The sequence below is a fragment of the Dipteris shenzhenensis genome, chromosome 14 (assembly GCF_047967505.1).
Source record: "Dipteris shenzhenensis isolate YYH24624 ecotype China chromosome 14, Dip_SZ_1.0, whole genome shotgun sequence".
NCBI classification, from domain to species: domain Eukaryota; kingdom Viridiplantae; phylum Streptophyta; class Polypodiopsida; order Gleicheniales; family Dipteridaceae; genus Dipteris; species Dipteris shenzhenensis.
Window position 1 is genome coordinate 12270749 of NC_141609.1, and position 14006 is coordinate 12284754.

General features: G+C 44.8%; 1 protein-coding gene and 1 pseudogene across 1 annotated transcript in view; both read left to right on the forward strand.

Moving 5' to 3' along the window:
* Nucleotides 1-12721, forward strand: part of LOC147894203 (uncharacterized) — a 30056-nt gene extending 17335 nt beyond the window's left edge. Inside the window, exon 3 of the mRNA XM_087384836.1 lies at nucleotides 12302-12721. Within this exon, the coding sequence (XP_087240962.1) occupies nucleotides 12302-12499 (198 nt within the window). The 3' untranslated portion in view covers nucleotides 12500-12721. The remainder of the gene's footprint in view (nucleotides 1-12301) is intronic.
* On the forward strand, nucleotides 888-11645 carry LOC147894204 (uncharacterized; annotated as a pseudogene).
* Nucleotides 12722-14006: the final 1285 nt, after the last annotated feature.

Below are 14006 nucleotides of genomic sequence, written 5' to 3' on the forward strand. Positions count from 1 at the left end.
CTGCCTACTCAGGTGGACACTTCACATAATCCTCCAAAGTCCGAAAGGCAGCCACCTTTTTGAAGGGCAATGCGCTCCAATGGTGGACCAACCTCCTCTTGCAAGGCAGAGCACCTACCACTTGGGTCGAATTCAAGCAGGTCTTCTCAGCAGCATGGCTAACTACCACTTTTGAGGTGGATATCATGACCGCCTGGTACAGGTTGGATGCTGCAAATTGCAGAAATTTGGGGGACTACAATAAGAAGTTTTGGGAAGCCCTACTGCCAGTGAATTCTTACAGACATGTATCGCTGTCCGAGCAAATTGAAAGATATTGCTGCGGGTTGCCAAAGGAGATTCGGGACTATTGCACGAAGACAAGGGTTTCCAATGTCTCAGTTGGTTGAGAATGCCACTACAGCATTATGCACTAATGCAAGGGAAAGTTTCTAGGTTCAAAGGAAGCTCACAGGAGACATCAAGGTCAAAGGGCAGCAAGACGGAATCCCCTAAGAAGTTCAGAAAGTTTTCGCAGCCCATGAAGGCAAAGTTTGTTGGAGGACAGAGGCGAGTACCGACCCGCATGTCTGATGAGGAAAAGCAAAATTCTCTATGATGCCAACAAGTGTTATATTTGCAAGGAGGAAGGATGCCCACATAAGAAGTGGAAGTTCCCTTCTTCTGAGCAGGGTGAGCACAAGGAGGAAAAGAGGACTGATCAGAAGAATAAAAAGCCCAAGCCCACTGCTGGTCTTTTGCCAGACTTGATTGGGGCTGTTCAGAATACAGATGCTACAGAGTTATGCCGGGCATGGGGCAAGATAAGAGATCGGACAGCTCTAATGTTTTTTGATCCGGGAGCCAAGGCCAATTTCATCTCTCTAGAGCTGGCTGGAAAGTTAGGAATAAAGGCAGAAGAGATGGGTCCTTTGTGTGATGCAGATATGGCTTGTTTGGGACTCAGCCAGTCAGTTACTCCGGTGATAGGCAAGCTGCGGATGCATATTTAGAGCTACGTGGACACAGAAGAGTTCTATATTATGCCGTTGAATGGTTGTGATGTGTTACTGGGGATACCTTGGCACTTTCGTGTTGGGGCTGTTTTGGATACAAAGAATAAAACAATCACAATCACTCACCGTGGCAAGACCCACGTTCTAGATGCTAAATTGAAGGGAGAATCCATCCCTGTCGTATCTGCTTCTGCTATTGGCAACGTAATGAAAAAGCATCTTTCAGCGTACTTAGTGTTTGCATCTGAAAAGAAGTCAGTAGAAGAAGAGTCTCATTTTTCTAAGCTGGAAAAACAGCGGACAGATTTTCTTTTTCAGTTTAGGGACTGTTTTTTTGACTCACTTCCACAGGAGTTGCCCCCTGAAAGGCCAGAAGGCCACACGATAGATATAATCCCTGGTAGCAGTCCTCCTAACCGACCTCCTTATAGGGTCAGTGCAGCCCAGCAAGAGGAAATTATGAACCAGGTCAAGGACCTGTTGGAGAAGGGGCTGATTCAGCCCAGCTCTTCACCTTACTACTCACCCGTGCTCTTGGTCCAGAAGAAGGATGGATCCTAGCGGATGTGCATTGACTATAGAGCCCTCAATAAGATTACCATTAACAACAGATTCCCTATACCTCGGATAGATGATATTTTGGATAGGTTACAGGGGTCTGGAATGTTCAGCCGCATTGATCTGAAGAGTGGTTATCACCAGATCAGAATTTAGCCAGAGGATGTTCACAAAACAGCATTTCGTACCACATTTGGTCTGTACGAGTTTCTTGTCATGCCATTTGGGTTAACTAATGCACCTGCCACCTTCAACAGAATGATGGACAAGATTTTTAGAGAGCTCCGAACCTTTGTTGGCACTTTCTTCGATGATATCATCGTGTTCTCTCAGGATGAGGCTGAACATAGGAAGCACCTGGCAATTGTTCTCGAGGAGCTACGGAAGCATAAGCTGCTTGTCAATGCCAAGAAAAGTGAATTCTTCATGCATGAGATCCATTTTCTTGGGTACATTGTTTCCAAGGATGGAGTTAGGATGGACCTTGCCAAGGTAGAGGCCATCAGGAATTGGCCACACCTGAAGAACATCCATGAAGTACGTAGCTTTCTGGGCTTGTGCTCGTACTACAGGAGGTTCATTCGGTATTTTGCAGAGATTGCATCTCCTTTACATTTTGCCACTTGTTGAGTTTGCGTACAACAACACTGTACACTCGTCCACGGGGAAAGCCCCCTTTGAAATTGTGGCAGGAGAACGGAAGGTATCTCCCATTTTGCATACGAAAGAGAAGATTTTTGAAGCGGACAGATTTGTGGAAAGTTTATATGTTTCTTACCAGAAGGTCAAAACAGCCCTCCAGAAAAGTCAAGAGAAGCACAAACGGGCAGCCGATAAGCATCGCCACGAGTTGCTCTTGAAAGAGGGCGATTGGGTGCTGCCGCATTTTCAAAAAGCACGACTCAGGAAGATGAAAGGCAAGACGAAAGTGTACACAAAGTTGAAGATGTGGTATTATGGCCCTTTTCAGGTTTTTGAACGCATTAATGATGTAGCTTACAGGCTGAAGCTACCTGCCACTTGGACCATACACAATGCCTTTCATGAGTTTATTGAAGCCTTTCTAGGGTGATGTGCCTGCTGGCCTGTTGCATGAGGATCAGTCCGAGGTGGAAGAGTTGGATGAAATCTTGGTTCCGGAACAGATTTTGGCACATATGGAAAGAAAAGTGAAAGGTAGAGTTTCCCGTCGCTACCTGGTGAAGTTCAGGAATTATCCTGCACTGGATGCGAGGTGGATGGAGGAGGGTGACTTGGCAGACTCACCTCAGATTTTGCAACTCTACCTCGACGCGTTTCAGCTTGCGCCAACTACGGTACAGGCTCCTACAGGTTCAGTAGAGTAGAGATCTGGAGCATTGCCTGGTGCTCAAAAGGAGGGTAGCACCTCCCCTTGATTCAGACTACTCATATATCTGGAGATCGCTTGGTGGCACCGATTGTCTCACCTGAGATGCTGCTTGCTGACAGTATTTCTGCCGTGAGGTCTCCATGATGGGTGTTCGCGACACTCGACATAGAGGATGCATTGATGTATGGATGGACTCTCGAGCTCTCCTAGCCCATATTATCATTGCAGGTTGTATCTTACAGATGATGTATATTCTGGTATGGGCTATTTTTGCCTATTTGTACTTTTTCAGCAGCAACCTAGGTAGTTTGCTGTTTTAAGAGGAGGGTATGTCATGAGGACGTGAAAAGTGATGTAAAGTATCTTCGTAACTCAACCTACGCTTAACCCAAGGTTAACCATGGTTAAGTGTTGTAATGGTTTGGCCGTGAGGGACTAGCTAGAGGAAGTGCACACTTCCTAGAATTCCCTAAGGGCAAAGTCTAGGTGCACCACTAGGTCCTAGGGGCAAGGCAAAGGCTTTAAAAGAGGGGTCTAAAAGTTGGGCCCAAGGACAACCAACGTTGTCCTTGGTATGGGGGTTAGGACTTTAATGAAGGGGCAAATGGCAAGGAGGAGATGCCATTTGTCATGCATGTGTATGAATGCCCTTCCCCCACCTTCCATCTCTCTCTCCTCAGCCATGGGATCCATTGTTCGCCTTGGTTCTCCATCCTGCAACACTCCACCAGCCATAGCCATGACCAAGGGAGTTGCAGGATGGGGAGCCAAGGGAAACGTGTCTTTATTGAGTTCTCTTTGCCAGTGGGGCCTTGAAAGAAGCAATTCTTTTACAACCCTACCAGTGCCTCAAGAAAGAAGTTGCTATGACGAAGGCGATTCCTTGAAAGACTTGAAAGAAAAACCTCATGACCAACCATGTTGCAGGATGGGGAGCTAAGGGAAATGGGTTCTGTGAGGCACTGGGAGAGAGCTCAACTTGGTGTTGAGCCTCTCGTAATTGCGTACAACCTTCCGCACTAGGGAAGGAACTCAACTTGGTGATCAGCTCTAATGCACTAAGAGCATGCGTCAGTGTGGTGATCCTGTGGAAGGCCCAAGGACAGTGTGGATGCATGTGATAGCCTTGAGGCTGCCTTGAGCTCAGTTTGCCAATGGTTTGGATGCCTGAATGCCTCTACTAAGAACACCATGTGCCTGACCATCATGGATAGGTTTAGCAAGTTTGTCACGCTAATTCCATGCAAAGGTACCATCCATGCACAGGACACGGCTTGTTTATTTCTCAGATGGTGGTATCCGATGTGTGGCATGCCCCGTTGTGTCCGACAAGGATTCCAAGTTTACCAATCATTTTTGGAGAGCCCTGTTCGACAACTCTGGTACCAAGCTCAATTTCTCCAGCAGTTTTCATTCATAGTCAGATGGCGAGTCAGAAGTCTATTCGAAAATGCTATGTTGCGGATGCTCAATCCCGCTGGGAACAATACTTACCCCTAGTTCAAGGGATCTTGAACGACACCCATTCTTCCAGTGTGGGTCGGACTCCCTATGAGGCAGCTTATAGTAAGAAGTTCAAGTCCCTTCTCACCAGGACATCCGAGAAGGTATACGAAGCCGATCGCATCACAGAGACCTATGAGCAGATCATGGAGTGAGTAAAAGACCGCATTGCCAAAGCCCAGGAGACCTACCGAACGTAAGCCCAACAAGCACAGACGTGACGTAAGTTACAAGGAAGGGCAATGGGTTTATCTATGGATTATGAAGAGCAATCCATGCAGACGAAATATATGTCTAATGAACAAATCCGCCACTTGCGGGGCACTAACAGACTCTCTAGTCGGAATGAAGTGAGCCATCTTGGTTAGACGATCAACAACCACAAGGATAGAATCATACCCTCCTTGTGTCGTAGGCAACCATACAATAAAGTCCATGGAAATGCTCTCCCACTTAGTGGTATTTCCAAGGGCTGTAAAAGTCCGGGTGGCTTTACCCGCTCGGCCTTACTTACCTGACACGAGAAACACCGTGTCACATATTCATGAATATGCTTTTTCATCTTTGGCTAAAAGAAATCTCGCTTCACGAGATCATATGTCTTCTCGACCCCTAGATGTCCCGCACACGAGCTATCATGGCACTGTCGAATGACTCTCTGCTTGAGATCATTCTGACTAGGTACTACGACCTTGCCATTTCTTTCTAGCATACCATCCCTTATGGTATATCTTGCATATGTTTGGCCTTTTTTGGATGCCAGGTCATCCTTTTCATTTTCCTTGGGTTTTAACACATGAGCCTTAGGCCATAAGCTCTGGACAAACTCGTCCACCTTTTGAGTTTCTCTAATCTCGGTCATTAGAGCACTCTCTAATACCGTGAAACTCAGGTTGTGCATAATGCGAGACAACGCATCAGCCACCTTATTATCCTTTCCTCTTCGGTACCGAATCGTTAAATTAAACTCCTGCATGAGCTCTGCCCACCTAGCTTGGCGGCCCCTCAAGTCAGGCTGTTTACAAAAATGTTTCAGAGTATCATGATCCACATCCACATAAAACTCTGAACCATATAAATAATGCTTCCATGTTTTCAAAGCATGGATAACAGCATACAACTCCAATTCATGAGTTGGCCAATTCCTTTGAGAGGGAGAAAGCTTCTTGCTTTCAAAGGATATTGGCCTTCCCTCTTGAAGGAGAACTGCTTCTACCGCAATGCCACTTGCATCGGTTTCCAAGAACAACGGTTTCTGGGGATCAACTATTTTTAACACCGGTCCTGTGACCACAGCTTGTTTTATGGTGTTAAAACTTTCTTGTTGATTCTGTCCCCATAAAAAAGGTACTTTATCTGAGGTCAAATCAGTCAATGGTGGCGATACTATTTCGGAATATCCTTTGATATGCCTTCTATAAAATTGGACAAATCCCAAGAATGATCGCAACGCGGTCAGACTCTGAGGGATTGGCCAAGTTAGTATCGCAGCCACTTTCTTCGGATCCATTTCTACCCCCTCTGGAGTAATTATGAATTCTAAATATTCAAGCCTAACCATACACAGTACAGTTTTCTTTTTATTTACATAAAGACTGGCTTTCCTCAAAGTATTGAACACTATTCTTAAGTGTTCACGATGTTCAGTAATACTTTTACTGAATATCAGGATATCGTCAATAAAATGTACTACGAACTTTCCGATATACGGACGTAGTAAATCGTTCATAAGCACGACGAATGTAGCCGGAGCATTGGTAAGTCCGAAGGGCATTACCAAAAACTCATAATGACCAAACCTGCTTCTGAAAGTGGTTTTATGCACATCCTCGGCTCTAATCCGGATCTGATGGTAGCCACACTTAAGATCTATCTTGCTGAAAATCACGGCTCCATGTAATGTATCTAGCAAATCATCAATGTGAGCCATCGGATACCTGTGCTTAATAGTGATATTATTCAATGCTCTGTAATCTATACAGAGGCGAAACGTATCATCCTTTTTCTTCTTTAATATCACTGGCGAAGCAAAAGGTGAGAAACTTGGTTAAATCTGCCCCAACTTGAGGTATTCTTCCAGTTGTCTTCGCACCTCCGCCTCTTCAGTAAAACTCATTCTATAGGGAGGTCTATTTACAGGTTCTGCCCCCGGAATCAGTTCAATCTTATGCTGAACATTCCGCTCTGGAGGTAACCCATAAGGTAGTTCATCCCTAAAACATTCAGAGAACTCCTCTGTTATAAGATTAGCCAGCTTGGCCATCTCACCACTTTGCGTAACATCAGTGCTAGCCGAAGAATCATCAACCGGCTCTACCAATGCTGTGCAAAGGAATAAAAACTCTTTTTGAGCTTTTCGGATTTCCATCACGGAAACCAATGGTCCCTGAGGTATATCTTTTTCACCTCGCAAGACATAAAGGACATCATTCATCTTGAATTGATATACGTGCTTTTTCCAATCAATGGCTGGATTCTTCCTAGAATGCCACGCCATACCTAGGGCTATATCTGCATGAGCAAGCTTGGTCATTTCAAAGTCAAGCTTCTCAGCATAGTCCTGAATACGAAGCTCCAACTGGGTAACCCTTTGGTCCCATACTTCAGTTGAACTTCCATCTGCCATCCTGACTGTATACGCATAGTCAGATGGACTTGTCTTTAATTTCAGCCTCTTCACGAGCTTGGAGTTAATCACATTGTGAGTTGACGCCGAGTCAAACAACACAATGACATCATGATTGACCACTTGCCCTTTCATTTTAATTAACTCCGTATCATTAAAGGCTGTATATCCCGTTGCTGCGGGCTTAGATAGGATGTTATCAGGTGCACTCGTCACTAGCTTAGCAACAGACACACATAACAAACAAGGTACTAACCTCTGAGAAGATCCTGCTAGCTGAATTTGCATCTCTTCTGCTCTGGGACTTCCCTGCATCTCCACGTCGCATTCTGAGATCACCATCTCAGCCATCCGACGATCTTTGTTACGTGGACAATCCTTCCACTGATGAGGCTGAAGGCAACCAAAACATAAGCCTTCTCTCCTCGCTTTTTCCCTTTGTTCTGGGTTTAAGGGAGACTTAGACCAAGCCCGGGCTGCCATTGGGGTTACTTTCCTTTTCACTCCAATGGTGGTACTTGATTTAGGAGTTTCAGCTGGTTTCGCCTGCTTGGCTTGACCACTCGGCTGAGAACCACTCCCTCTACTAGTCCATTTCTTCTTAAACCCAGATTTCTTCGGATACCCATACTGGGTTCCGACCTGTGCAAACCCACTTGGCCTGCTGCCCTTGGCATCCTCATAGTTATAGCTATTGCATCATCTAACGTGTTCGCGTACTTAGCCCGAACTTTCATTTTTATTCGATCATTCAATCCAAATATGAAATCTTTCACTTGGATTGATTGAGGTAGGGGTTCGTCAACCTTCATTACACTCTCTCGAAACTTATCAGTGTATTCTGCCACTGATAAATTTCTCTGACGAAGGTTCCTATATTGATCCCAAGCTCGGGATGCTTCGTCAAGAGGTAAGAAGTGTTTCTTGAACTCTCTTTTAAACCCCTCCCAGGTAGTGGATGCAATACCATCTTTTTGTTATTTAATCCACCACCGATCCGCTGCCTCACTAAACATGTGGGTGGCCTCACGGATCTTCTTGATGTCATTTCTGATTTCACAAATGGCGAACGCCTTGTCCCATTTGTGTAACCAGGTCTCAATGACATCGGAGCTACGGTCGTTCATCCGACCAGAATACTTTTCTGACCTGTAATTGGCAATATTTGGCACTTTAGCCTTCCTAGGCTCGACCGTATGGACACTAGACTCCGGTTCCATTGGAGCCTTTCCCTTCTTCTCTCGAGAAGGTCTGGCCGACATACTGTGTATCGCTCTCCTAAGTTCAGACTGCCCTGCATTGGCCTGTAACTGCTGCGCTAACAACTGTTGCAAGGCATCCTCCAGCAATGCAATCTTGCCAGATAAGGTATGAGCTACTGGGCACGACACCTGCTGGGTTGGCCGGATTCCTGACTCACCAGGGTCCCTCCTGGAAGCTCCTTCTTCTGCTTCCATTCAGTCCAATGGGTGTTTTGTTTTTTTGTTTTTGCTTTTTTTTAAAACACCGCTAGAAAATTATATTTACAAGCTGACACAATTCAGTCTACTTGCACTCTTACACAATTCCCTATACTAGGGAATTCCTGCAATCCCCAGATTCACACTGACTAGGCATTTAACACAGGCATATATCTCAAACAACGCTTTTCCCTATCCTAGGGAAGCTCCTGCAAACAACTCTGACTGCAGCACATAGGCATAACGTCAAGCATAATCTGTCCCTGCTACAACATCAAAGCCTCATGCAGGCTGATCACTCACGAGATCCTGTCTATGAAAGTAGAGCATCAACCGACTAAATTGAGAAGAAAAAAAAAACACGAAATTGATGGAGGTCAAAGAGAGCTCCCTGGTCATCAACGATTTCGTCATAGCCCTCTTGGTTCCATGCAAATCCAGTCGACAATCTCCCGCACTCCTGCGACCAATCTGCAGTCACAGCTCATGTACTGGCTGCTTGGCGTTGGAGATCTTGAGCGTATGTGCGCCAGGGAAGCAGGTCACAGCTTATTACGGGCCACTAGACTGTCTTGCGTCGGCTCTGCGCTCCTAACCTGTAGTCCGCTTCAGAACTCGACGATCACGCTTCGCGTTATAGGCCTCCACGTTCACGAATCACCACCGTGCGTCCATCTATCGCAGGTCAGCAGTAGTCGAATGCTCCACGCTCCTAGTACCTTTTTAGGCTCTCCGTTAATCTGACGTCAGTCACGGGCTATCTGCGTCGAAGGGTCTCCCCGTTCACGAGCTCCTGTTACGCCCCCCCCCCTCTCTAACTCCTAGCCTTGGGCTCTGATACCAATTGTCAAACACTACTTCTAATCTCCTACTGCAGATCATAGGAGAAGCTTCGAGTTATTCCACCCAGCCAAATCCTGCTGAATCCTGAGAGCTCACAGAGAATTCGAATCATAAACATACGTGAACAGTTCCTTCTCATCTCTCTCTAGCTTCAACAAGCCCCATCTCCCTAGATAGATCTAGATGCGACATGTCATCCATATAGGGCCTTCCTAATGCAACATTTCACCCCTCTCTTGGGATGCTTTAATTCCTTTGCCCCTAGGCACATTCCTTGCATTAGGCCCTTAGCCTTAGATCCACCTAGTCTGGTGCTATCAACCCTCACCTAGGACCTTGACATTAATTCCCTCCCGATCATTTACATGAAGCGCAAACAAATATATTACAAAGATAGATCCTTTAAGGGAAATGTCGACTGATTCTTCCGAGGTCATGCTACCTCGGCTAAGCGTAACATCTTCTCGCTTGGAAAGTCCAGAAGGTGTATGCAACATATCGGATCATCGAGGACTTATGAGCAGATCGTAGAGTTTGTACTGAGAAAACTGCCAAAGCAAGGCTTACTAGATACATACCAATAAGCACAGCCAAGATGTCGAGTAGAGGGAAGGTCAATGGGCCTCTACTTGAGGATTATCAAGAAGAGACCAAAGATTTGCGCGAGCTCTCACATCGGAGTTTTGGTCCTTTCCCCATCGTTTAGGTCATCAATGATGCTGTCATGAAGCTTCAGTTGCTAAAAAAGGGGACCATGCATCTAGCATTCCATGTGTCGTGGCTCAAGCCGTATATGGGATCAGCTTTGGCAGATGTTCCAGAGCTTGAGCAGCTCTGGATTGTGGACAAGGCAGAGGTGGCTCACCCAAAGCAGATCTTGCTTCACAAATTAAAGCTGGGTACCAGCAATCACCAATGCTTGTGCGCAGTCAAGCTCAAGAATTGGGCTTCCAAGAGGCACCATGGGTTGAGGAGGAATTTTGCCTGATTATCCTCACCTCCTTGCAGCTTATTAAGGAGGCCTTCAATCTCCCCTAGTCTATTTCAGCTTCAGTAGATGGGAAGGCCGCAGGCATGCCTCAATCTAGACACATCTGACTGGTTTCCAGTAGGTCAGAGCAGCCAATCTGGGCCAGCAGCAGCCACAGGACATATATAGACTGACATAAGAAATCTTACACATCAGCTGGATGATTGGCATCCACCCAAGCTTCCACTTCAGCATGAGACTGTCAATCAGGTCTCAGACAGCAGATACCAGCAAAACAGCAGCAACATTGCCATGTGGCAATCGGTCAGGTAACAGGCTGCTGACAGGCGTCACATCAGTAAAATAGCTTGACATGACAGTGGGTGGACCTCAGCAAGCCACAGAAGTTCCAGTAATTACAGGGTCTAGGGCCTATAAATTGATCAGCTTCAGTTCTCACCAAAAGCTTCAAACAGATCAGCAAGCAGCCCCCGCCGCCCCCCCAAACAATAGCAGGCGGGGTGGGTTGTAGGATAGTAGTTCACCCTATTGCTCAGCTACTAGTGTAACAGTTCACCCTATTGGCATCTTATACATAAGTACTTTATGATAGGGGGTATGTTAGGAAGACCAGTTGAACCTAGTATTGCTCTCTTGCACTCACTCAAATGTATAGAAGCACTTGTGTACATCTCTTTTCCAGTTAAGCTACACTTCCACACTGAGTGAGATAATTTGAGCAGACCAATGAGACAAAAGTTAGCTCATGTAAATGACGTGCTGCATACTAGTAGGCCATACGGAAGAAATAGATTTCCAGTCGACATCTTTGCAGCTTTTGAGGCGTTTGCTTTTCAGTAGGGCTGTCACGATTAATGGGCATATGGTGGTGGGCTTACCGAAAGTGACATACACCTTTTTCAATGGGGTTGGATGTTGGGTATGGGAAACAATCCTCACTGTCAAGTCAGGGGTTTTATAATTTTCCCCCAGTCTTGTCATGTTCACAGGCAGCTAGCTTTAAAACATACCACTCTGCTTTGTTTGACAACAAGGGCCCTGACACCATGTAGCACCCTTCATGCTTAGGGATTTTGTATAAGATTGCTAAGGTCTGTTTCTAAGCAGTGACCGTTTCTCAGATCAGACTTTCGTGAAGCAATCCATAATTGGCTAAGCAATCTGGGACTTAAGATATGGAAGCAGCGTGATTGATAGCTGGGGAGTCAATATGCGATTTTTGAAGGAGTTGGTACCTCTAATGGAATCTTCTCGTTTATCCCAGGCAGATATCCCAAAGGCTTTGGGAACTGAGGCAGCACTGCAGCATGACATCTAGGCAAAGGCATGGGTATTCTTATGGTAGGACGGATTGTTGATCCATGTTCTCAAAGGTATCTGGAGAAATGCTGAGGCTCAGCACGTTCAGCAAAAGAGTGTCAACAGGGATTGAAGATCCCGAGTAAGGATGTTTTTGCTCTCATTTGTCAGTCTCCTCAAGTATTTGGCTTTCTCTGGGTAAGTATTCTCTTCCCAGAAACATTTGTGTGGCTGGCTTTACCTGCTGTCCCGTTGCTTACCTTGGTAGGAATATGCCGGCCATTGTTGTGCTTCGCCAGCTATCTTGAATTTCTCTTGCAACACCAGCAGTAAGGGATGGTTTTGAGGAAAAAGAAAACAGAGAGGTGATATAACACAAGAACATTTTCTAGTGAAGCAAGAAGGGAGCGATTTTAGAAGCTGGCATAGGACAAGCAGTCCCAGAATTGAGTGTTGAAGTTGAAGGCCGCAATATACTAGACTAAGCTTTGTTCATATATTCAGAGCTGTGCATGTTTTAATCCTTTTTTTTATAAAACGTTTCTTAAGTTAATCCCGTAATTTTTATTTGTGAAATTTTGTGAACAAAGGACAATTTCTTTTTAACAGTTGTTAAATGCCTGCACCTTCATCAGAGCAAAGTAAAATCAGACTAGATTTCTAAACCGCCTGCAGGATGGGCGTATTTGGAAAGAAAGATTGCAACTGCGTATGAAAAGAAGAGCAGAGCTGCCATTTATACATGAAAATGAGGTTCAAGGAGTGCATCAGCGCCGGCACACTGTTTCAAGTGAACGCCTCATTTTCCCGTCTGCAAGTGCTCCAGAGGGTGCCATCACAAAGCTGCTTGAGGAAAGATGTTCATCAAAATAAACCTGTTGTAAAGATCCTACCACATTAGAACCCAATTATCCAGTGTAAATTGTGCTCAGTTACATGTATCTTTTAAAGGAAAGATAATCGAATATACAAGCTATCAAGGAACTGCAAAGAACCAATCTAGCAAGGCATTTCATCTAGCAAGGCACTGCAGGGTTCAACGTTCACCATCTGTTAACAGATCAATTTAATTTTAATGGTTTCAGTTGGGATCTCTTTGCAGTGCCAAATAGGACAGTCTGGATGTGTGTGGTTGGGATAGTTTTGAGGATTGAAAAGCAGCAGGGGATATTTCTTTATTGCATTGCTTTCAAAAGAGTCATGTGGTATAATTTTTGAACTGCTGTATGCCTGCATTGGTTTGAAGCTCAGTTCCTACAAGTTTGTCCTTGTCTATCACTATTCTCTCCGTTTATTTGTGTTTGTGTTTACTTCTAGTTCAGAGGAGACAACCACTACACTTAGAGATGCTCACCGCTCTCGAACAAGCCTCCCATCTTACAAGATGAATTACCTTCACATAAGCTCCCCAGAGCGAACTTCATCTTACAAGATGAATTACAAGATGAATTACCTTCACATAAGCTCCCCAGAGCGAACTGACACTGCAGGGTTTGTGCATAATGAACAGCAATTCATGATATTTAAGTAGCTGTCCAATCTTTACAAGTTGTGCCTAGCCCTAGTTTTCAAAATATCTTGATAATGCAGCATATATCACAGGTGATGCACATGAGCTGAATCATCATTACACTTTGTGGTGACGTTGGGAGACTCTGAGCCTTGGAGATGTATTATGATAGACTCAAGTTGTGCTGCTGCTCGTTGCTCCTCCCCTTGCTTGCCATTCTCCCCTTGAGTTATTCTCTTGCCCCTTTGACCCACTTGGAAGAAATTAGTATCATGATTTTTGAGAGTTTGATGCCAATGAAGCACTTGTGGGCCTTCCACATCACCAATTTGGATTTCTTGGTCCCCTTATTCAAGCATAAGAAGTAAAACAAATAACCCCAAAATCAAAAAAGTAAGGACACATTAGTAGGTTTGATGGTGTGGATTAACACTTTGACTCTTTTTAACATTTTCATGGGCCAAATTCGAATGAAGTGCAAGGAAAAACAAACAACTAAAAAGAGAGAAATAATATATGACTTACTCCAATAACATTGCACATGCATGAATGGAATGCTTTATTTTATATGAAGCTTTTGCTCAATGTATGTAAGAATGTGTACTAGAGCAATTAATTCTTACCATTGTGTAGTAGTTTGCACATGTCGAATGGCATTTTTATTCTTTATGTGGTAGATAAAAGTAGGAAAAGGTGTAGAGTGCTAGCAAATGGTATGTTGGAACATATGAAAAATTGCACTTCCATATAACATTGTCGGAAGTGGACTATATAGCTCAAGTGACTTAACTCTTATGAGATTGTATGGATATTCTTCTTCTTGCTAATGTAGTGCATAGTTAACTTATGTGTGCACTCCTCTCTTTCTAC